This window comes from Mugil cephalus, chromosome 9 (genome assembly GCF_022458985.1).
Source record: "Mugil cephalus isolate CIBA_MC_2020 chromosome 9, CIBA_Mcephalus_1.1, whole genome shotgun sequence".
NCBI lineage: Eukaryota > Metazoa > Chordata > Actinopteri > Mugiliformes > Mugilidae > Mugil > Mugil cephalus.
The window spans coordinates 26,372,345-26,397,973 of record NC_061778.1 but is presented as its reverse complement, the minus strand read 5'-3'; the positions used below and the strand labels follow the sequence as shown (position 1 = coordinate 26,397,973).

General features: G+C 40.8%; 1 protein-coding gene across 2 annotated transcripts in view; it reads left to right on the top strand.

Moving 5' to 3' along the window:
• LOC125013173 (cGMP-dependent 3',5'-cyclic phosphodiesterase) overlaps positions 1-25,629 on the top strand; it is a 136,345-nt gene that overhangs the window by 101,778 nt on the left and 8,938 nt on the right. For both annotated transcript variants that reach the window (XM_047593560.1, XM_047593561.1), the window contains exons 3-21: positions 5,642-5,731; positions 5,988-6,076; positions 9,867-9,976; positions 10,745-10,800; positions 10,963-11,022; positions 11,769-11,925; positions 12,607-12,659; positions 15,702-15,776; positions 16,054-16,095; positions 16,830-16,898; positions 16,974-17,104; positions 21,570-21,681; positions 21,794-21,833; positions 22,333-22,396; positions 22,655-22,736; positions 22,870-23,044; positions 23,722-23,834; positions 25,236-25,313; positions 25,421-25,543. In XM_047593560.1, the coding sequence (XP_047449516.1) occupies positions 5,642-5,731; positions 5,988-6,076; positions 9,867-9,976; positions 10,745-10,800; positions 10,963-11,022; positions 11,769-11,925; positions 12,607-12,659; positions 15,702-15,776; positions 16,054-16,095; positions 16,830-16,898; positions 16,974-17,104; positions 21,570-21,681; positions 21,794-21,833; positions 22,333-22,396; positions 22,655-22,736; positions 22,870-23,044; positions 23,722-23,834; positions 25,236-25,313; positions 25,421-25,543 (1,719 nt within the window). The remainder of the gene's footprint in view (positions 1-5,641; positions 5,732-5,987; positions 6,077-9,866; positions 9,977-10,744; positions 10,801-10,962; positions 11,023-11,768; positions 11,926-12,606; positions 12,660-15,701; positions 15,777-16,053; positions 16,096-16,829; positions 16,899-16,973; positions 17,105-21,569; positions 21,682-21,793; positions 21,834-22,332; positions 22,397-22,654; positions 22,737-22,869; positions 23,045-23,721; positions 23,835-25,235; positions 25,314-25,420; positions 25,544-25,629) is intronic.

The window sequence follows — 25,629 nt, the reverse complement described above, 5'->3', positions numbered from 1 at the left end:
TTAACTCAGATTTATTACTGCTGTAGTTCAGGGAATGGACTGAATTAATGGCTAAAATTTGTTTTTACCTACATTTATTAGCAGGTCTACATTTTCATGTTCAGCAGTCATGCCCTGCTTCTCTATGATCTGATTTCTCTCCCATTATGCTGCACCTCTGCGCTGACCACTATTTTTCTCAGGGTTTTGCACCAGCCGAGCAGCGGGGATGCTTGAGCTTAAGTGCTCTCCTGAAGAGCAAATTGAGTGTAGCTCTTCCAGGACAGGCGTGAACACTTTAAACACTGTGTATCTTTCTGCCTACAGTTTAAAAAAAACTGTGGTAAGAACCAGCTGAACAGGAAAGCACGCTAACTGAAATGAAAAAAACACTGCTCTGTAATATTTGACAGTTATAGCAAATGATACAGTAATTGATTTGATTGTCCTATTGATAGCCACCTGTAAGTACACCTTATCCACTGCCCTCCATTTTCCATCTCAGTGAGCAGGGTGCTGTGCAGAATGTCAGAATGTCATATATATGTGTATATACACACACACAAACACACACACACACACACACACACACACATACATATATGTGTGTGGAGGGACGGTCTGAGGATGATAAAGAGACAGGGAGGGGAATCTACGTTTAGTTATGCTGATCACAGGTGCCCTTCAAAATGTCAGAGCAATGTGAGTGATTAGAAAGAAGCAGAAAAAAAACAACAACAACAAAGACTACACCCTGATGAAAGAGGTGTGGTGCTGGAACAGAAGGAAAGGCATGGAGATTGAGTTTACAGTTAAGAGGTTTCAATTTAATGTTACACATGTGAAACAAGTACAAGGAAAAATTGGATGAAAGAGTAAAAATGAGGACAAGTCAAAGTGGACATGTGAAAGGCAAAAAAATCTTCAGACTATTTCAGTGCAGCATTTGCCAAAATCTCTCCTTTTGTTCCATACACAGAGACTGGAGGACAATATGAACTGCATCAGAGGAGTGCAGTGCTGCAACAAATGACAATGACAGTGATGCAATGAGTTGTATGAACATGGAATCTGTGACAGTAATTCTGAAATTAGAAACAATTAAACCAAAAGAGCTAAGCTAAGCATTCCTTCCGGGTTTAAGTTAAGGTTGACTGGGGCCTTTCTGGGTGGAGTTTACCAGTTCTCCCTGTGTCTGCGTGGGTTCTCTCCGAGTACCGTCCAAAGGTGTGTTTGTTAGGTTCACTGGTGATTCTACATTGACTGTAGGTGTGTGTGTGAATGATTATCTGTCCCTAGACCGGGGACCTGTCCACCCTGTACCCCACCTCTTGTCTGATGCCAGCTGAGGCAGGCTCCAGCCCCCCCGCAATTCTAGAGGACTGAAAACAAGATCAAGCTATGTGTTCCATATCTGAGTCAGAGGGAAAGGGAGCTCTGTTATGACATTTTCAAATCAATTCAGATAAAAGCTTCATCCACATTTGGATAAATTGAAATGGTATTAGCGAAAAACTGTTAGTGTAATGAAATTAGAATGTTGTTTTCATTTTTGATGATTGTCATGCTTCGGCTTTGAATTAATCGAAGGGTTGTATTGTCCTCTGTGGAACTCTACTTGCTGGAGAGCTTAGGATAACTCCTACTGTTCAGTTTAAAACCACACTTCTCAAAAAGCTGACATTTTTGCACACATCAGGCAATAAACCAGAAATGCTAATGTCTAAAAGTAAAACACAATCACGCACGTGTGTGTGCATCAGACCCTTCTTAGTGGGCGGTTTGATGTGTATGCATGTACTGTATATGTGTAGGTGTGCATAAATGCATGTGCAATTATGGGTAGAGATGCAGGTAAATTAATATAACAGATGCTTTGAGCTACAATATATGGCAAGAAATGATTGTGAAAGGTCATAGAACAGAGTCTGACATTTACCAAAGCATACATCTTATTGCGGGTAATACACAAACACACACACATGCTGTGGATGGGAGGTTTCAACGTCTATACTTGATGAGTTCTTGACAGGAGAGCAGGGAGGATGGGGGAGCCAGAGGTACTCCATGTTTGTCTCTTGGTCAAATCTACTTTCACTCAGACACTACTTTATTGGGATTTGCGCATGCATTTTAAATGACTTAGGATACAACACACACCCAAACATACACACACAACTCACAAAAACATGGGCTGGCAGAGCTCCAAATTCATTACAGCAGCACTCTGGCAGCCTGATTGAGCGATCAAATCTAATCGCATTTAATCATATCTAATCATATGTTATAAGCAAGACTGAGTGCTAAGGCATGACAACGCTCTCCACGCTCTCTCCAACTGCTCCCTTTCAAATCCTCTCTTACTTCACATTTGACCCACACTGCACACACCCGCCCACTAACAACTCCTCACTCCCTCCTCCTCCACCCATCCCCTTGTCTTCCATGTTTACTCTCAGTCAAACAACAGATTGAACATGGATGAAAGACAGATGAGAAACTAGAAGAAGGCCTCACAAAAAAGGACACGATGGTCCTCCCTCCAACTCCGTTATGTTTATGCTTACAGCTTTGTCAGAGCAACTGTAAGAGAATAATCTGGCAGTCTTGGACTATATTTTCAACATTATCGTCTTTTTGTCCAATTTATATTCAGTGCACAATTTGAAAAGCTAAAGCATCTTAAGCCTTTGCTATTTCGTTCTGTGTTTTTCCTCCCTTTGATCAGATTTTAAAATCCCACCCAGATGTTTCTTCAGACGGCAGTTGCATGTAATGATAATGCTGGTTGATAACTGGAACTGGTGGGGATTTGAGAAGACTGCACGCAGAGTGTAAATGTGCTTGCAATATGAATTTATAGTTGTCACATGGGATGTTACAAGGTCTCATCTGATATAGTTGTGGAAAACTGTGGAATGGAGCAGCTCTCTGTTCCTAATTGTAATGTTTATGGAAGGTGAAAATATAAAAATCCCCAAGGCACAAACTCTTTTTTTGCACAAACTCTCTGTAAATATAATGCTCACGTTTATGTTTTTCCCTGAATGTTGACTCCATGTGCCATCACTTCTCAACTGCAATTTTAAAACGAAATGAAGAGAGACCGTAGTGATACAAACTGAAATCTATGCTTTGTTATATAAAGACACCTATAGATGTTTTAGCCACGGTTTACAGTACCATGACTAATCACACTAACAAAGTCAGTGAAGTGGCACCTGTGAATGTGGTCTATGTGTATGAGCCCATCTGAATTAAAACCTCTAATGGTAACAGTCAAAGTAAAATAAAAAAAATAAAAATATATTTGTAGCTTCCAAAACTGATATTTTCAGCATTTTATCAGAATAGAATGGAGACTGATAGAATCATGTATATTTCTCTTTATTGTATCAACTAATCAAGTCATTGAGAACTAATTCATATTAAAAGTGTGTGTACCCAGTCTGTATAGGCCGTCATCAGGTTTTTGTTATGGTTGTTAGAGCAGTGATACAACCTGGTGGTCAGCCATTTTTACTATGTCTATTGCACAGTTGCCACGAGTCAGACCCTCATCCATCAACTTTTCAGCCAAGGTTCAGAAGGTTGAATTGGTGCAAGAGAGATAACACCGATTGGCTAATCAGCTGAGCGAACCAGTACATGAGATAAGAGAGATGTGGGGCACACAGAGGCTTCTCTTCTTGTTTTTCATCTATATCTTATCTGAATTTAAATACACAAGTATGTTAACCACAATGTGGTCATTCATAATGAATAAACTTGTGGACAGCTTGATGGGTCAGTAGCTCTTCCTTGCTCCCTAGCTTCCCAGCTGACAATCACTCTTCCAGTTTGTTCTCTTGAAAGACAAATACTGCGGACTGTCACCTGCTGGTTTTTCCTTTTTATACAGGTGTAAAGCACTCACGCCAGCTGACCATTGGCTGTAGACTTTGTGGTATGTTTAAGTACAACTTTTTGGTGAAGACACGGGCAATTTGAGGCGACGCCGTTGTTACCAATTGTTGTTTGATGTCAGTTTGGTGTTTCCAACCTTTAATAGTCAACTTTTTGTTGTTTCTTAGCTTTAGTCTTCAGTATCATAAAATACATGATTTCTCTATGTTGTAGAAGAAAAGGAGTCTTGTACTACAAGAAGGGACAAAACGTATGGAAAATTAGCAAATGCGTCTATGCACTTACTACAAACATAAATGTTAGAATTCTATGTCCTTCCTTCTCAGTTTTATTTGCGCTACATAAATAAAATTGAATTGAATTTCATATCCAGAGTGAAAAGCAAGTTAAAATGTCTTCTTTTTTTTTTTTTTTTTTTTTTTGTAGAATTTCCACTCCATCTGTATAATGACATTTCTCTGAGACCAGCTCTCCTGTTTTCCTTTTCCACTACTTCTCCACCCTGGTTCCAGACCTAATCCTAAAAGTACAAGGTTTCTTTTAGATTACCAAAAAGAGCTCTTGAAGAGAACACCTAGCTCTCACCGTGCAGTGAAATTGTCCCTTTTAAGGTATTAGTTTGCTTCAAATGCAGTGTTTGTCGGATGGTCAAACAGCATCTGAAACACACATCCCCTAAACCTTTCTGACATCAAAATTGCTTCTGCAATTCACCACACCTGGCCAATTGCCTGGTGTGCAGATGGAAGAATGGAAGAAAACAGCGACTTCTCTCTGAAGCTGTCTTTTTTTTTTTACTCTTCCTCCAACTCACAATTTTGGCTTCTCAGAACAGACATAAACAGCTTTTCCTTTACAACTTGTCGACATAGACAGTGCGAGTGCCAGCAGCACATTAGCAGAATGGCAGAAGCCGCTCCGGTGGTCCATTTGTGTCAACACAGGAGGTGTTCAGGCACTGTACTGAACTGCCATTTTGGTTCAAATACGCAATCTGTAACATGAGTAAACTGCAATAAGCTTGAGTAAAACACAGGCCTTAGATTGCATTTTCTGGGATGAGAAACATTTTAGCAGTTATGGTGATAGTGCAGACAGCTGGACTGATTAAAATAGCAACATATCTGTTCCATCGGATGTGCTTGAGATGGATTACATGAAATCACAGCTTTCTGTATAGATTTGAAGTGGACAGATCCTGCTTTGTTTCAGTCAAACATCTGAAGATATTTAGCTTGTCTGTGTGGTTTGTCGCTGTCTGACTTTTTATGTGGAACAATGAGTTATTTGATCAGGCTGATCAGATGTAGCAGGTTTTCAAATCCATTTAAAATGTGTGCTTCTGACAAATTTTCAAAAAGCATGTATGATGAATGTACATTTGTGAACTATGAAATTTTCATTACATGATTCAGCTGTCTGTGAAACACAAATGTATTGTGAAGTGCTTTGTCTCTAAATTTATGCGAAGTGCAGAACTAACTCCATCGGAGTTCAGTTCATTTTTTAGCATTGCACTTGTCTCTGACTGGCACAGATTGCTGTTGGTATACTGAGTGTGACACAGTCTAAATATTGTTTCAGAGGCCTTTTCCTTCTGCCAAGGTAAATATCTGGGGAGAGCTGTTGCAGTACAAGCCTTGCACCCACAAAGACAACAAAAATAACAGCCAAGGCCTCTGTTTTTTTAGAGCTGCACATTCAGATCATAAACAACCAAGCAGACATCAGGATATCTGTTTATCTTCCTCCTCAGGATGCTTTGCTCCAGCTGGCGGCAGTTGTCGATGCGCGCTCACTGCGAGTGGCCCTTCGAGACAGCATACAGGAGCTGCTACCCAGCACGGTATTTACACATATGCAAACTCTACATTTGTACAAACTGAACACAATTGAAATTTCCTCAAATCATTCCCTGGAAAAAAGCTCCCTGTTAGTATTCTGCATGGTGGAAGTTAATGTCTCTGTCCTGACATAAGACCAAAGAACAAAGGCCCAAGCCTTCTTACAAATGGATGAGCCTCATCACTCATTAAATTAATCAGAATCTGATTAATATTACAAATGAATGTGCATTTGTATGTGTGTGTGTTTTATTCTAGGAGTGCATATGCGTCTACATGCTGGAGGGAGACTCGCGGCTGCTATCTGACGACCCGCCACACGAACTGCCACAGGAGGGAAAGATCAGGTGTGTAGTTTTTGTGCGTTTCTCTGTGCAGCAAATTGCAGATGTTCCGTCTCAGTGAATCACTGCTGTGTACTGATTTGCTGCAGCGTTGTTGAGGGCGACGATACCCAGAGAGGCAATAGAACGGGATGGGGGGAGGGGGGATCAGAGGCTATTTCCTCTGTCTGAAAAGCAGGTGTCACCTGAATGAACATGACCCGCTCTATTCAAAATCACATCATCAGTACAGAGACAGAGGAGACACAGACGGAGAAATCATCGCCAAGAAACATGAGAACTTCTTCCTTCTGTCTCTCTTATCCTCAGTTTTACCACCTCTCTCCATCTCTTTTGTTTTCCCATCAAATCTCTCCTTTTATCTCACGTTACCCCTTCAAGCTAAACATCCCTCTGTCTCCCTGACCCCCTCTTTTTATCATTTGTCATCTTTTGCTCCATCTTCCCACCTCACTGCATGAGTCTATGTTTGCCCTCTTTTCCTCTCAGCCTGCTCTTTCCCCCAAAGAGCCATAAAGCGCTGCCTCGGTCTTCCTACCCACGATTCCCTCTCTCCCCCCTCACCAATGTCTCTCTCACCTTCAATCCCTCTCTCTGTGGAAGCATCGCGGGGCTAATAGCCGAGGTGACAGTGCCCTCCATCTCTCACAGTGAGACAAGACGTTCCTCTCCTCTCTTGAGTGCTCTCTTCAGCTCTACAACCCTGTGTACTGCAACGTCTTCTGCCCAGGCAAAAACTAATACTACATTATTGATAAAACTGTCTGTTAGACTAGAACACTATTTCCAACACCTCATTGCTACACAAACCATGACAGATCATGAGACACACAAGGACACAGGAGCAGACCACACATGTGCACACAAACATGCACCCCAGTTCACTCATGTATTTGTCAGGACTGCATACAATCTAGATATAGTAGGGATATTAAAAGAGCTACAGGGCACTTTGTTACTTTTCTCCCTCCAATTCACCTGCTTATATAAGCCTGTTATCAAGACCTTGACTTACTCACACACAAGTATAAACACTATATACACACATACTCAGTGAGCCTGTCTCAAAAGCACAAGGCCATGTTGTTTGAGCCTCTTTCCAGACCATATTTCTAATACATACAGGCCCATTAACTGGACCTTGACACACACGCACAGACAAAAATGAAAAAACAAGTTCAGCCAAGACAGCACCCATGATTGTTTATCTTCTGTTTGCGCTGCAGATAACTGGACTCTTACAGTCAAACAAGCCAGTGTGAGAAATTCTGCAGAAGGAAGATGCACTCTCCAAACTCTAAAAATACAACTTACAATAATAAACACACACACACAGTGTACTTCCCCTTCACTTAGTGAAAAAGATTATCCACATTTTCCTTTAAAATTATTGAAAGGCTGCAGATGATTAGGTTGTTTTTTTTTATCTCATAAAACATAAATCATCATTAAGAAATATGAGAAGTTTTTAAATATTTCACTTCTTTAAGTTAAAACAGTTGGAAATTGGTGGTTGGTTCAGTGGTGTGGTGGTTTGCACTGATGCCTCACAGCAAGAAGATTCCAAGTTTGAGTCCAGGCCGACTGGGGTCTTTCTGCGTCATTGCCCAATGACAGCTGGGATAGGCTCCAGCCGACCCTCTAGAGGACAAGCAGTTATAAAAAGTTGGAAATGCACGATAATCGCTAAACCTGACAACACTTTAGTTTCTTTGGACATTTTTTATAAACTATGTTCCATCATACTGTGGTATTGTAGTTCACCCACAAAGATTATCAAACATTTAAATAAAGACCTAATTATCCAGAGTTTGACATCGCTATTAATTTCTTTTTAGGTTTGCACATTAAAACAGTATCAGCTGTTTTTTTTTTCTACTGATGGGGAAGCAGTTAAAACAAAACAACCTGGTAGCGTAGATCTAGACAGGAACATTAATGATTTAGCCAGATCCCACAACAATTAATCATCAGCTTATTTCTATGTGTGCCAACTGTACATACACACACATATTATTGGATCAGAGTGCTCTGTATAAATCTCCATCTCCAAGTTCTGATGATGTTCTGGCTGCACACATGCCTAACTATAAACACACCTGACACCCCTCTCAAGCTTTTCATTGCAAGCCGATTTGTGAAACTTCAGTTGACCTATCAAGGCTCTGGATGATGTAGGTCTGTCTTGGCTGACACAATTCTGCAACATTGTGTGGACATCGGGGGTAGCACCTCTGAAGTGCCAGACTGGGGTGGTGGTCTCCCCAAGGGGACCAGAGGGTGTTTTCCAACTATAGGGGGATCACATTCCTCAGCCTCCCTAGTAAATTGTACACCAGGGTGCTGGAAAAGAGGTCCGATCAGATCGAGGAGGAACAATGCAGTTTTTGCCCTGGACCATGGAACCATGGACCAGATCTTTACCCTCGCTAGGGTGCTGTAGGGGAAATGGGAGCCAACCAGTTCACATGTGCTTTGCGGATTTGGAGAAGGCTTATGAGCGTGTCTCCAGGTGCATCCTGTGGGGGGTGCTCCAGGAGTATGGGGTGGTTCTCAGACAAGTGTGAAGCGACTGGGATAAAGATCAGCACCTCCAAGTCTGAGGCCATGGTCTTCAGTCGGCACAGGGTGGATTGCCCACTCCGCAAGGAGCTTGGTCACACGGGAGGAGCTCAGAGTTGAACCGCTGCTCCTCCATGTTGAGAGGAGTCAAGTTGAGGTGGTTGGGTATGAGGTGAGGACGCCTCCTGGACGCCTCCTGTCAGAGGGGTTCCGGGAATGTCCCCCATGGGGGAGGCCCCAGCAACAGCCCAGGACACAATGGTGGAATTATACCTCCCGTCTGGCCTGGGATTGCCTGGGGATTCCTTGGAATTGGTCGGGGAGGTGGCCGTCTGGACCTCCCTCCTGAAGCTGCTGCCCCTGCGACCCGGATAAGCGGATGACGAAGACAGAGTTTGCATGTGTGCGGAGACAGTACCAAATTACAGTATTGTTCCTCCTGCCTCTGTTTGCTACTTTGCTGCTCACTGTGGCCCAGCTGTGTCCAGTATGAATTGGTTTCATGATTGTGCTGTAAAGCTGCTTTGAACAAATACATTACACAAAGGTCAAATGTATTTGCCAAAAAACTAAACTACAATGGGTTTTTTTCTTTTCACTGAAGTGCACTATTCCTCCATGAGCTGAAATAAATGGTCACTTTTAAATCAATGCACCATGCAGAGATCTGACTGTGATGGTTTCAGGGGATTTCAGCCTCTGTGAGCATGTAATAGAGTGACTGCTGCGCTGCGATTTGTGTGCGTCAAAGGGAAACCACTAGAGGGTTTAGCTGATTAGTATGTGAAGCACATAGATCTTGAATTTACCTGTGTGCATATTTTTGACATTCAGTTCTGTATTCATGCAAGTATGAGTGTGTGTGTTTACCGAAATGTGTAGTCACACATATGCATGGTCTTGTGCATGTGTGTATCGGTGGCAGTGGCTAGTCCTGAATAAACAAATCCATGTCCCATATTTTAGCATGTAAATAGCTTCCTTTTGTGTGAAATATAACACTCAGGCCAACATTCATCATCACACCTTTATCACACCTGGCCAGCTCTTTCACAGACAGCCGTATTGAGTTCATATAATTTAACGATGAATAATAGTTCTGCTCAGACGTGCATTGGTTAGTGTTAATGAACGCAACTGGTTTTGTAATGTTGGCAATTGTTTTTTTCCTTTTTCTGCTGTTCAAACCTGTGTCAGATTCAACCTGTGTTTTTCTGTCTGTCTGTTTTAGGAGCATTGCGGACCAGCTGAAGCGATGTCAGTGCGCTGGCCTTCCTCCATCTGAACTGCCAGAGAAATACAGAGTTTGCCTCGCAGCTCCGTTGCCAGCACACAAAAGAGGTGTGGTTTGAAAGTTGAAGGGCAGAGAGAGGGCTTGAACAATTCTGCTGGACAGGCAATTGGACCATCATCTGAGTGTGCACTTATTTGAGGATGTGAGAATGTGGGAGGACAAAACTAACGAAAGGAGATCGAGAGAAGTAGTGAACAAGAGATGATGATTGCAGAGGGAGATGTATGGAAGCGCGTGGGCAACAAAATTGGACAAGAGACTCAAAGAGCAATGAAGGGTCTGTGACGAGAAAAAATGTACAAGCCCAAATGGAGTAGAATGAATAGGCTCTGTATTCTTTTTCTAATTAGCATGATTTGTTTTTATATAGAAGCAAAAAAGGAGAGACATCCCAGTACACAAGTGTGGCTGCTCTGCTCTCAATAGATCAATTCATTCCGCTGAACATTCAATGGTGAAGTCTGGTACCAACAAAACAAACACAATGATGTGTTTGTTTTATTGTCTGCTGTTCACATATGCAGTAACACTCGCTTCAATGATCAAACTTATTTTGCTCATTAAGAAGGCTGTTGCTCTCAATAAGAACAACAAATGAGAATAATTTGAGAGAATAGGCAGTGTTATGCAAGGACATTAGGTGTATCTTTGTTCCATGCATATTTTGATGAAAGCACAGAGGAAGAATAAATAAGATGAAGAGGCAGTCAAGGACATGGAAAGAGAAAAGGACAATACTAAAGTAGTGTTCGAAATGTTTTTCACTGTTTTGTTCTCTTTCTTTCTTTCTTTCTTTCTTTCTTTCTTTCTTTCAGCTGTTGTCATTCCAATCTTGGACCGGGAACAGGACAAGGTCATAACTGTCCTACTGGTGAGTCCTGGCACATACGTACAAGGACATACAGCACATTACAATATGACTTTATTAAAGCCAAATGAACTAATCAATCACTGCAGATTGGTTCATTACCTTCACCTCCTCCTCCTCCCCCTCCTTTAACTTACTACTTGTGTACGACTTTGTGTGTTGCAGGTGGGCTGTAATCCACTGTCTGATCAGGATGAACTTCATCTTAACGTGCTGGAAAAACATGTAAGCTCTCTCGTTCTCTGTCTTTCTTGGTCACACACTTGGCAGCTACTGTAGTGGAAGAGTCGGCTCTTGATTAAACCAGCTCAGTTAGCCAGAGCACATCCTACATGCTGTACACTTAATAAGTAACTGTAAAAGTAAAAGATAAAGGTTCTGTATCAAAAACTCAACATACGTCCGATGCACCAATTGTGAAATTCTGGAAACATTGGTAAACATTTGGTTGAGATGTTTTCTTGTTGTTATTTGTTGTTGTTAAAAATAAAGTCGTGTGGTCCTTCAGGACACTGAGCACAAATGAAATCAAACAGATTTATGAAACATTTAACAACCACTGACATGATAAGGATTATCATATTTTTTATTATTATAATTGTAAGACTACTTTTCTATTTAGCCGCTTCACAGTGAGTAGAGTTTTCAGCACTTGCATATCCCAAGTGAAAAGCTATTTATATTTAGACTGATGGAAATACGTAATACTTAAACAAAACCCAAGACTGGTAAAGTCTATTGTCAGAAAAGCATGAAGTTTTAGTGCTAAAGTGTAAATATCGGTTAAGTGCTTGCCAATAATGTATGCCTTATGATCAGACACAGGACCTCAGGCTGGCAGCATTCATTTCAATGGCCTTTCCTTTTATTTTTGTTGTTTCACTGAAGAATTGGATGAATAAAAATATGAAACGGCATTTCCTCTCAATGCCTGTGTTTCTGTCTTTCTGCATATTTGCATGATGCCACAGGCCTCAGTGGCATGTGGGCGAGTGCAGGCTATTCAAATATCCTACCAGAGGCCTCCACTCAGCCCCTCTCCACTGCAGTCCCACAATGCACTGCTGCACCTCAACGTGTCAGACCAGGACTACAGCGAGCTGGACCGCAACATTCTGCAACTCTGTGGTAAGCACATACAGATACTAAGTAATGAAGTACACCTCCTTGTTTGATCTCCCTCGTATATTATTCCCTGCACAAGCATAAAACTCATATACAGTCACACACACACATCACCATAGTGATGCTGAGGTATGTTAACAGAGTAAGACCTACTGGATAAAAAAAACTCTGTGAATATAGATTCAGTATAGAGTCTGTCAGTGGCATAAGGCATGTGCGACAGCTACGCTGTGGAAACAGAATGCTTTACATAAGCACTGTTTAAAGTCTCATGCATAATCAAAGTGAACTCTTGTGCCGTCCCTGCTCTCATACATACAGTAGATCATCAATGTTTACTCTTTGGTAATTGTCGACAAATATGAGTTGCCTTTAGTCTCCTTGTTTTTTCCGCCTTCCACCTCACCTTTCTGCTTCTCTATCCAGCTCTTTTTATCCATCTTCATCAGCAGTCCAGGCCGCCTTCCATCCTTTGTCTTGTCTTCATTATTAGTCCCTCTGTTAGCTGGTTCCTGTTCACCCTTCCCCGACCTCTCTGTCTCAGTGTATCCCTCCCTAGATTGCTTTCTGTCCACTCGTGTACATGCTCTGCATTCCCATTCTTCCGTAATGCCAATCTGCCCTCGGTCCTCTCTGATTTCTCCTCCCGTCACTCTCTTTCTCTGTCTCCCTTTTGTCTTTCAGGTGAGCTCTATGACCTTGATGCAGCCTCTCTCCAGCTCAAAGTCATCAATTATGTAAGTGGCTGAGATCACTCATATGGTCCCACTCACACACAGAAGAAGAGACGGACCGTACATGCAAAACCTGACATCCTTCACTATGACTTCTTCCCCTATTCATGTCATTGCCAATAACACAAGCCTTTCATCACACACAACCCTACTACATCGGTCCCCCCATAGTAAGCCCCCTCCTTATACATACTCTGCAAAAAACAGGGGAGGTGAAAGAGAGCTTCAAAAAATGAGTTTCCAGCATGTGTGCAGAAAAATGACATTTCAAATGTATGGGATTATTCACAGATAACAGAAAGGTAAGAGAGAAGGGGATAAACCAAGAGAGAAGGGGTATTTGAAGGTTATACTGCATCAAAGAGCCAAAGCCTCAGTCCATCAGGGCTCCAGGGAACCCTAATGGATGTATGCTCGTCGTACTTTCCCTCATATATTCAGCGTCAGGGACTGGTAAAGCTGAAGGTCAAGCCCATATTTGTCTTCACAGCAATAATGAGGACTTTTTATACTTTAAAGCTGAAATGAAATCATGAATTAGTCAAGTGAAGAACAACATTGTTGGTTCCAGCTCCTCATCTGTGAGGATCTGGTGAAATTCTTTTACATATAAATGAAGAAAAAAAATATATTATTATTAATAATTATTATTATGTGTAACCTTAAGCTTTACAACATTATTACCAATATCTTTACCTATATTGTTCCACTTTCTGATATTTTCTAGGCCATAGGATTAATAGAATAATCAAAAAGTATTAATCAGCTTCAGCATCATTTTATTTTTATCCATTTTTGGAGGTTCCATTATTCAAATATATTTTATTTTTTTACTCAGATGATATGACTCTGGCATTTTCAGCTGCCTTCCTGATATCCATTTCTTTCTTCATTTCAAAGTCTTGAAAGAGAAAATTCAGCGGAAGCAAAACCTCAAAAGACAAATTAATTTACATTTGCAGTGTTCCTCCTGCAGCAGAGAACATAAATACCTTTCAGATGCATGGGAAAAATGTCTCCGTGAAAAATGGTGTAAAATTAGTGGACATTTATCTGCATAAACTTAGCTGGCCTTGCCTGCACCTGCGCTACCTTGGGACTGACTCAGTGGCATTAAACAAAAGTACTGTAGTAGTGCAGCCTCAGTATACTGTACTACATCATCCTTTGCCTCTAAACCTAGATTTGAAGTATTTTTCCTGCATCCAGAGGAAGAAAGTGAGAAGGTGCCATGGTGCAAGAGACTGCAGGGGATTTAAAAAATATATTTTGACATTGGACATGATTTGGTTTGCCTCGTTATTGTTTGAGTTTGAGTAAAAATAGGGTCAGGGGAAGGGTGAGATTGGAAGAAAAGGAGCCGGGGATTGTTGCTTCTCAAAAGTCGTCAGTTTGGTGGGAAGAGCTTGGGGCGGCTCTTATGGGATTAGCAGTATTTGGAAAAGAGGGTGGAGGGGCTTATTATTATATGTGTGTGCAGCAACATGCTTTATGTGTGTGCGTATGTTTGTGCTATGCTTGTGTGTACGTGTGTATGAGAATGTGTGCACGTCGAGTGATTGTGTGTGTGACTGGGGGCGAGTGTGTTGGCAGTGACTGGTGTTTATTCCTGTCCTGCTTTTTCCTCATCCAGCTCTGTGGATTACAGAGAAGAATGTGTGTGAGGAAGCGCTGCTCACATAACTGTGAGTGGGTGTGTGTGCGTGTATGTGTGCTCATGTACCCATGTTTGTGTACCTACAGCCTTTGTGTCGTCATGCATACAGGACTGTGTGTTTGTACACGTCAGAGTGTACAGCATCAGGGAGGCTGAGTGCATACACGCTCCTTTATTTTTTACACACAGACACCAAATTCGACGTTGTCGTGTTTATACAGGGAGTCAAAGGAAATCTTTACCTGCAATAATATGCATAGTTTTTAACACTTCTAATAGTGCCAATAAAAGCTCTTTTAAATGTATTACTCTGGGCCAAACATTGCCAAAAAGCCCTGTTTTGTATATATTCTTTGGTATATTTCCTGGGTAATATATTTGGTTATTTCCTGGGTAACAACATCAAACGATTGATGACTCACTCTGCACTTGGTGCGTACAAATTTTGCATCAAATGAAATTGTTTTTCAAATTTTGATGTTCCTACCTTCCCCTGCACCTCTCCTTCACCAGCAGCCGACTTCAGGTCTCAGGTGGGACATGTCTGTGTGGTGCCTACTCAGACAATTTGAGCTGAACAGTCAGAGCAGACAGGGCTTGGTTGGGACAGAGATTCCCAAGCTTTTGTTTTTGCAGGAAACTTGTAAATATGTGGGGGGGGGGACATAGCACGCCACTAGAAAAGAAAGAATCTGTGTGAATATATACACTGATCAGCTACAACATTTAAACTACTGACAGGAGAAGTAAATAACTTTGAGCATTCAGCGTTCTGCTGGGAAACTTTTGGAACTGGTCTTCGTGTGGACGTTACTTAGACATGTACCACCCACCATGTACTACTAACACTCTATTATAGACACCACAGGACACCCTCAGAAGGTCCATGTCCATTCTCTGATGAGTCACAACTGTTTGGGAAGCACAAGAGACCTACACAGTATTAGGGAGGTGGTCATAATATTGTGCCTTGTCATTTTGGATACAAATGAAAAACATTTTAAAATTATGTGTATTTAGAGTCTTTTCGAGTAAACTAGGAGTGAAAATACAGTTTAAAAAAGTACTCATTTTATCATATGAAACTAATTCCCCTTCATATTTCATTTTACCTTTCATTTTATTTTCTGTACTACAAAGATGGGAATGTATGTCATAATATTATGTATTCATTTACAATTATATACTTCAGTGCTATAAAACACTAAAGATAATACCAAATTCATTGCACATTCAATCATTTCCATTTTTCGCACGTCCAGTCTTATCTTCGCACCTGTGCTATGCTCCAAACAACCTTAAATTTCAACTTTAAAAACAATCTGACTGAGGGCGATAAAAGAGAGATTTTGTGATTATTCTGATGTTGTGTTTGTGTACCTTTGCAGCTGCAGCAGCAGACCCATTCACAGTGTTGTTGTTTGCTGCTTGTGTCTGAGGACAACCACCAGCTATTTTGTCAGGTACACACATAGACACGGACACACGGGCATTTTTCTCTACGTCTTTATCACTGTCATACACATTTGCTTTTGAATCTGCTTTTAAACTTTTCCACTCAAAAACATCACATGTAAACACACCAGTTTCCCAGCTGAGTGTTCATATCTTCTTTCTCCTCCCTACAGATACACACATGCACACACACAAAGCCAACATTCTGGTTGTGACTCATTCACCAAAGAGTAATTTATACATTACCATTTGAATAACTTGACTTTTGACCTCTGTGACCTTTAGGTAGTTGGAGACAAAGTCCTGGAGGAAGAGATCAGCTTCCCGGTGAGGCCAAAAAAAATACATATTCATGATAAACAGTATTTATTTGCATTTATTTATGTTTGTCTTCAAATTCTTATGTGTTTTTTTTGTTTGTTTGTTTTTTTTTGTTTGTTTTTTTTGCTTTCCTATTTAATCATGGCTTTGTTCAGTCACTTATTCACCATTCTAAACAATTACTTATTCATAGGGTTCATTCGTTTTGTGTTCTGGTAAACTATGTACATAATGTAGAGACATCCTGCTATTTTTAAGGCAAACTCTTTAAATTTAAATGATGTAACTCTGTGTATTTTATTTTTTTTACTGACATGATAGTATAAATCTCTCACGTGTAATGTTTCAAAATCCTCAGCAGCAGTTATAATTAATAAATTTGGTCTGTAGAAGTAATTACCTCCTTTGGGCCCCTTTTAGTCCCTGTCCCTGGTTGTGGTACAGATGTAACATGTTTAACAAGCTTCCCTCAATGGTGTAGATAGACTCTGTGCCATTGGCCAAATTATGTGTGAAATCCTGATAATAGTTGGTGCAGAGGGATATAAGAGCACAGAAAAACCTAGATGTGCTTTTTAACAAGGGAGCTAATACGTTTCGTATTCGTTTAGAATTAGCCTAAAAGTGTTCTGCTTTCTTCTCATCTTTTGCCCTAATTATAGAGTTGTTACCGTTTAGAGTAATAGCACTTATAACACTAATCAACCTATATCTCCTTTTTTTTCCTCTCCTCCGATCAGCTGATGTTTGGACGGTTTGGTCAGGTTGTGGAGAAGAAGAAGTCAATTACTCTTCAGGACATCAGTGCTGTAAGGGAATCTACATTTACCATCTGTGTGTCTGTTTGTCTATCCATTTGTCTAATCTGCTGGTTGTCTTCTCAGGAGGAGCGCAGGCAACTGTCCAGTATGTTGGGCTGTGAGATCTCCTCCATGCTCTGTGTGCCAGTTGTCAGCAGGGCCACCAGTCAGGTTGTGGCACTGGCATGCGCCTTCAATAAGCAGGGTGGGCAGAGGTATGTATGTGAGAGATTGTGTTCCTGCTGTTAGTTGTTCTGTCATGTTGTGCGTCCATTTCATGCAGAGCACACTTCTCACACCAAAAAAGAAACACTCACTAAAATCCAGTTTTTAACCTAACAGAAATCACTCCAGTTGAGTCACTGATGTCTTACTGTAATGCTGAAACATGTTGACGATACTGAGTTGTCAGTCTGAAGTTGATTTGGCTTTTCCTAATTCCTCAAGTGCTGACTCACAGTAGACACAAATATTTATCTGACAGCAGCTTACTGTAATGTTGGGATGGGTCGTGATTGGCAGAGCCTGACGGCTCAGATTTGTCGAGTTTATAGAAGTAAGGGCTGCATTGCTGTTTCCACTGAAATCTGCTGCTAACTAGCAGGTTGTGCTGCATGCTGTTCATGAGCGGATACAAGGAAGGACTGATTTGCAGAAGCTTCCCTGGAGAGGAGCACACAACTACTACACTGTCCTTGTCAGGGCTGTTATCATACCATGATTTACAAAATCTGGTCTGAAACCTTGTCTGAAACCTCCAGAGCAAACTTGAAGGCGATGGAGCCAAGTAAAATCTCCCTTTTAACAGGAGGAAAGCTTGAGCAGAACCCAACTCATATGGAGGGACCCATCTGCCTAAGGCCAGCCAGGTAGAAACAGAGAAGAGAGAGAACAGCAGATACACATACATCTGTCATAGATACATCTGACTAAACCAAACATGTAGAATCTGATGATGATACAGATACAAGGTATAGCTGATAATGTTACATGACAGTTTGAGAATACAAGAGGAATCATGGGCAGGTTGGAGAACTGTTCATTCATGTAGTAGAGGATATCTGCAGGCCATGAAGTATAGGCAGGTTGATGAGACTAAGACAACAGATGTAGTATGGAGCTCCACATGTCAGAAAAACACATAACTCCAAGCCACTGTGAGAGACACCCACAATAAGGGGAAACACAAGTAGACCTGCACTTAGAGATCGTAGTGATCTGTTGGGACAGTATGGTTCTATGATGTCTTTCAGATATGGTGGAGCTAGGCCTTTCAGGGCCTTGTATGTAAGGAGAAGGATTTTAAATTCAATTCTAGATTTTAAAGGGAGCCAATGAAGAGAAGCTAAAACTGGAGTAATATGATCTCTCTTGCTAATTCCTGTCAGTGCTCTTGCTGCAGTGTTTTGAATTGGAGGCTTTTTAAAGAGCTATTTGAACAGCCAGACAGTAACGAGTTACAGTAATCCAAGAATTAAAGGACATATCCTCATCAAATATAATACTAAGGTTTTTCACAGTAGTACTGGAGGCCAAGGTAATGCCATCCAAAGAAACCAGGTGATTAGATAATGAATGTCTGCGATGACTTCTGTTTTGTCTGAGTTTAAGAGGTTTCAGGCCAGGTTTTATAAAGCATCTTGAGACTTGAATTGAATTGAATTGAATTGAACTGAATTGAATGCTTGAACAATGCAGAGACAATCCTAGTTTTGTTTTACTATTTTGAGCTGAGCGGTTTAGAAGACCATTAATTTTCAAGGGCTGAACCAACGTTTCCCTCTAGACTTTAGGTCCTCTGTCACAGAAAACTCGTTTGTGTGTTTGATAAGAGTCCAACTTTCACTCATCCACAGGTGTTCAGACTGCATTCTTTCTTTCTTCCTGGGCTCTGGTTCAGTCTCAGGGACTTTCACTCCTGATCAAGTTCTGTTGACAGTTCTTTTACATGGTTGTTTTTCAATAGATTTCCAGAAAACCAGCATCCAAAGCTGCAAGCTAAATATTCTTACTAAAACAGCTGCTAGGCTTTGATTTACAACTTTGGAAAAGTTGCTAACTCTCCAGGTTGTTGATATAACTCCATCACCAGGAGTCTAGACCATTCTTTTCACCACATGAGCTGACATTTACCTCACATTACAATCCAGAGAGGCTCACAAGGACCATTTGCAATTGTTTTTTAAGCTGTTGGCCCAATCTGTGTCATTGATGGATGAGGAATGTCCACCAGCCGTATTCACTTTGACACAATATCCAGATTACCAGTCTGCCTGTAAAATACCACAGCAGTTTTGAGCGTTCTTGTGTGCGTGTGCGTATAAAGTGTGCGACCAGATGGCTGTGATGATGATGATGATGATGATGATGATGGCGATGATGATCTCGAGTCAGGTCATGAGTCTTAACAGCAGCGGGTGGTTTGGCTGCCTGGTTTGGCACCATGTTTTGGCATGTTTGAATGTGTGTGTGTGTGTGTGTGTGTGTGTGTGTGTGTGTGTGTGTGTGTGTGTGTGTGTGTGTGTGTGTGTGTGTGTGCCACCAGGAGCAGTGCTCCTATCTCCTGAATACAGAAGTCTGTAAAAACGCACTCCAGTTGTTTGTCTCTGTGTTTGTGTCTTAAGAAACGGTTTGAAGGTGTGAGAAAAGCAATTTTGTATGTTGTATTATTTTCATCTATCTTACCCTCCGAAGACTGAGAGAGATGAGATCATGTCCTATAATTCTCTCTCTGCCCCTGGCACTGATGACAGAGCTGGCATCTCATTACAATAGAAACAGCAACAGGATTATGGTCACAACTATGCAAACACTGTGATAAATGTAGCCTTTACTCCTAACACAGTCGTCCACATAGAGCCACATCTCAGAGGTACACCTCCTGGTCATAAAGATTGCATATTCATATACAGACTTTTCCTCCCAAACGTGTTAATGCAGCCCCTTAACCTTGGACGCAGGCACACGGCAGTATATTGTGACAGCAGTAACAGGTCCGTAATTCAGGTTTGGTGCCAGCAGCTAAAAACAAACATCAGTTAATCTTGTTTTATATACGCAGAGCAGATTGAGAATGCAAATATGCTGAAGAAAAAGGAGAATCTCAAACAAGTCTGTATTCTAAGGAGCTGAAAAGGAGCAACGACATATAAGACAAACGCCATGATGAGTATTTGTGTGGACAAATTATTTCCAAGACATTTAGTCAACAGAATTTTAAAACTTTATGTATCTCTGTACAACCATAGCGAACTGCATCGCAGCTGTGCAGAAGACCAGAAGACCAACCAGGGCACACATACTTCATACAATCTATTTACTTAATTTAATAACTAGGATTTGTGTGTGTGTGTGTGTGTGTGTGTGTGTGTGTGTGTGTGTGTGTGTGTGTGTGTGTACACGCTTTCTCACTGTGTCTTACAGCTTTGCTCTTTGAAACTGAACCCCCGCTGGTTATTATTTTATCTGTTTAAATGGATCCTATTTGCTATCATGACTGCAAATAAGTCACTGATGCCACAGAAAATTAATCTCCAGTCTCTCTATTGCTCTGTGTAACTTTCCTGAATGGCAGTCATGAACATTTGCACGACTTGTGGTAGAGATCAACGCTCCTGAGCTGAGCCTTCCAGGCCTTTCCCAGGCTCCATAACAATCCTGCCTTCTTTTGTTAGGATTCCTGGGAGTCTAAGCTGAGGGCAAAACCCCCTTAAGCAGTACACTGCCTGTGACATCAACATAATATACTACTGCCCTCTGTAGGCAAAGAGACACAACTGCAGGCAATTGCTCATCGTTGTGGTCACTGCTTTGTCTCCGTCAAGTTATCATATTTGCCATCTAACTTTAAGATCACAGTAGCATTAACTACCTGTGGCTATTGAGGCATGTTTAGGATGAACTGTTATGTCATTCTCTTACTCCAACAACTATCATCCTACAAATGTGAAATGCAATACGTAATATAAAATCCCCTATTAAAATGACCTATTATTCTAATAGGTAATGTAAAATGACATATTACTACCTATTACCTAGTATCCCTGTCCCATAAACACCACTGTTGCTTCTTTGGACCATTTTTGATAGATACTGACCACCACAGACCAGGACCACCCCATACGAGCTGCAGTTTTGAGAGCACTGACCCAGTCTTTGAACCATCAGCTTGTCACTTAATTCCTCACGCTTGCCTATTGTTCCTGCTCCTAACACATCCAGTCTCAGGACAAAATGTTCACTTACAGCCTATTATATCTGGCCCACTAACATGTGCCATGACAAAGAGATAATCAGTGTTATTTGCTTCACCTGTGGTCATAACATTATGCCTGATCATTGTATTTCTTTGTTATTAAATATTGCTGGAACATTGCTATTCAAATATCTTACTATCAGTTGATTGTGTGTGATTGATATGTCATAAATCTTAAGAAAAACCATAACCATAGCTGTCAGATGAATATATTAGGGAAAGAAAACTACGATATTTGGAGACATAGTAAAGTAACTTCAGATACCATAAAATTATACTTTTACCACTTTTGCTTTTACAAATTATGAAAAATATTAATTACAGTTCTGTAAGGTCCAGATAATATCTTTTCAATAGATACTCAGTTTACAATTATATAAAACATTAATGTTTTATTTTATTTTATTTTATTTTATTCTCTGCAGACACACAGAGGCAGATGAGCATGCCATCCAGCATTGTTTCTGCTACACTTCAACAGTCCTCACTTCAACTTTGGCCTTCCAGAAAGAACAGAAACTCAAAGTGGAGTGCCAGGTACTGGACATGCCCACATAAACACAAACACACACAGATATTGTATGCATGCATAAATATACATGAAGCTGCCTTTTGAAAAGCTTTTTGTGGCCACTGTTTCTCCCAATAGGCACTCTTACAAGTGGCCAAGAATCTCTTTACACACTTGGGTAAGTCTTCTCTCCACTGACCGTCTGTCTGTCTGTCTACATTAATGAAGTCATTAAGTTAATGGCAGATATTTAAGCAATCACCTAGTGAAACAAATAGTGCAGATAAGTGAATGAGATATTACCAACCATAAAAGTAATTACATTCAGGAACATAATCATAAAATCAAAAGGGCATTAAAAATGATGGCTCCACCTCTTTATAGTATAATTACACGTTTCCATTCTTATCAAATTGTAAGAACTAACCGTCATTGTTGATTCATTATGATTGCAGGTACAAAAATGGATCTAGTGGTAGAGCAAATTGCCTTTCACTGTACCGAACTGTTGATTACAAAAGCTCTTATCAGCTTGTGCAGCTGATCTGCGAGTACTCATGGCGTAATCTCTGTTTCTGTCTGTCTGGGCTTTGCCGTGTCCCTTAATTTCCTCAGTTTCCCTTTTAATTCCTCTCTCACCCAGTCGTTTTCTCTCTCCCTTTCTCTGACTCTTTCAGACGATGTGTCAGTGCTGTTACAGGAAATTATAGTGGAGGCCAGGAACCTCAGTGATGCAGAGATGTAAGCCCTCTGATTCATCTTCAAAGGGATGTTTCAGTGTGTGTGTGCGTGTGCGTGTGAGAGAGAGAAAGGGGGGAGAGAGAGAGAGAGAGAGAGTGTGTGTGTGTGTGTGTGTGTATGTACTATGAACATCTTTATCTCCATTTGCAAAGGCTATCTTGGCAATTTGTTCTTAACCGACTTGCCTCATTCAATAATAGTTACAAAATGACCAGAGATGAAATGTGATAAAATGCTCTCCACTCCTTATTTCTCTAGCTGTTCAGTGTTCCTGCTGGATCGAGTCAGCCATGAGCTGGTGGCCAAGGTGTTTGATGGAGGTGTGGTCAGTGACGAGGAGGTACAGCAAACAGACATTCATTATTTTGACTAGCACACACAGTACTGTACTGTACTTGGTCCGTTAGAGTTGAGGAGGTTAACTAGGTTTGACATAAACAATTGTGTGTGTCATTTCGTTTGTCTGAGTGCAGAAAGAGTTTCGTATCCCAGCTGATCAGGGCATTGCAGGCCATGTTGCAACCACTGGTCAGATTTTGAACATCAAGGACGCCTACTCCCATCCTCTCTTCTACCGCGGCGTTGACGACAGCACCGGCTTCAAGACTCGCAACATCCTCTGCTTCCCCATAAAAGATGAGAACAACGGTAACTGTAGTTTTACATATTTACTACATTCTGCTGCTTTCAGATCCAACTTAAAGCATAAAAAGATTATTTTCTGTAGCTGGTGCCGAGTTGCTCTGTGAGTTCTGTAAACTATAAACTTGTTTTAATATATTTTTGGCGAGATGCTCCTAAAGCACATAGAGTCCCTTCTCCTCGCATATCTTTTTGGTTCTAGAAAGCAAAGCTGTATTTGGACACAGGTGTCTCCTCAGAATAGCACAAAGAAAGGTTACATCACATCCTTGGGTCTAAATGTTGGAGTGCATAAAGTGCACTTAGACCATATTCACTGTGTTCCATACTCAGAAATTTTAGGGAACTTCTGCTTCATTTTGATGCAGTATCTGAGCAGAGACACTTTGCATTTGGTCTAATTTGTCTTGTATAGGAACCTGTCTAAAGCTCAGATTTTTCAGATCTCTTTATGTGCAATTAGGTTCAACTGCAGTGTGAAATCCATTGAAGTTAGCAGACCGATTTGACTCATTGTCTGTTCTGGGCCTCTGACTGTTTCATTCTGTGCCTAATTTTCTCATCCTGGACTCTCATCTTTTACTTCTGGTTTTCTCCCTCCATCCTTTCTGTGCTCACTCCTATCCCCAATCCATCTTTATCTCTTTGTCTGTCTTTTTCTCTTTGTACCTTCCTTCTCCTAGAGGTGATTGGCGTAGCTGAGTTGGTGAATAAAATGAATGGACCGTGGTTCAACCGCTTTGATGAGGACCTGGCCACAGCCTTCTCTATTTACTGTGGTATCAGCATCGCCCATGTAAGTGATGCCTCCCATTCTCTATGACTTTTAAAGATTAGTTTCATTTTAAATATTATCTAGCATTCTGACTAAAAGCTAAGTCAGCACTTGTTAGTATGTGTGATTATGCTGTATATTACAAAACCAAAAAAACACATCATAACCACTTACTTCACACACTTTGTCTTATCATCTCCATGAGCAACAGTGAAAAAAAAACTCCACAAGGGAATAAATACACCATTTCTTTCACATTTATCTTCATAGACACACTGGCTCACTGTATAGGTCATTAATCCAGCTTTATTTTAAATGTCATTTCTGAGGGAAATAAAAGACAAAAAGGTAGGAATTTACAGTATATCCATCTTTTGGAGTACCTAAAACAATGAGGTAGATGTGTTAGTTGCTGTTAGAAAGATTGATCCCTTCTGGCAAAATGGGATCAGTTCAATGGGAGCAAAATGCTCAGTCAAGGTAGAGTAGAGCAGTGTCTCCAGGGAAATTTAAAGATTTAAAGAGATTCAGTCTGATGGAACTGAGTGGCTTCTGTGGTGCAGTTCATGGCATTGTATGACTGCTGCACCCCCATTAACACACACATTCTGAGAAAGAGGGATCTGCATTGCACTGAATTGTCATCACCTACTGAGCAGTTGAAATATTATTATGGTGTTTTTGGCTGACACTGATTTCTGAGTGTTGTAAATCTTTCACTATCTTCAACAGCTCAGTATATAATCTCAGATCATTAATTTTCAATTGCTCTAAAAGCAGGTTTCTCAAATCAAACCTTTCTGGCTTATTTTGTTACTGCTGCTCTTCTTATTATCTCTTACCAGAACTGAGCCATGTGTAACAGGAATATAGCCCAGTCAATAGCCCATTATGCAACTGATTTGAGCAATTTAACTGATTCAGAAGTGAACCAAACCAATTACTGATCGATTACCACTGATTTCAAATAAGAAAAAAAGAAAGAAAGAAAGAAAGAAAGAAAGAAAGGTGATAGTCTAGTCAACACTACTGACTCACCTTCATGTTTAGGAGCTCTTGTAGAGCCTGACCTTTGAATGACTGCAGGTACTTGATAGTGCATCTGCAAACTATGATTGCCTTTTAGGAAGCTTATTAATCATTCAAACATGACTGCATACATTATTGATCAATACTCACCTAAGGTCACCGTGTTCAATATTCTGTGGTTTGTAAAAAGCAGTTCACTCATGTACTGAGATGTAAGCTCAGTTTGATTTTTATTGTCTTGTACTGTACACAAGGACAAGTCTCTCTTTAAATATGAAGATGCAGAAACACATATCCTTTACTATACTGAGGAAGATGCAAAATCTTGATCTGTAACTAAACATCTTATTGTAGTCAGTCATGTGTGCACTAATAATATAATTTTATGTTTAGTCTCTGCTCTACAAGAAAGTCCATGAAGCTCAGTTCAGGTCTCATCTGGCCAATGAAATGATGATGTACCACATGAAGGTAAAATAACAATTCATATGTCTTAGTCCCTCTCATTCAAAGACACAGTCTTCACAGATAGCGTCAATATTATTCACTCAACATGATTCAACATGTATCTGCTGCAGGTTTCTGAGGAAGAGGTGACGAAACTTCTGGTGACGGGCATCGACCCAGTGAAGGAGATTCACCCGTGCTTCGCAGAGTTCACGTACACACCGCGCTCCTTGCCTGATGACACCACCCCGATGGTAAGACAAGACGAGCGTGTGGGCGTTGACAACCCACACTCATGAGAATGGGGGCAAAAAAACAGCGTACATTTTTATGTGACTTC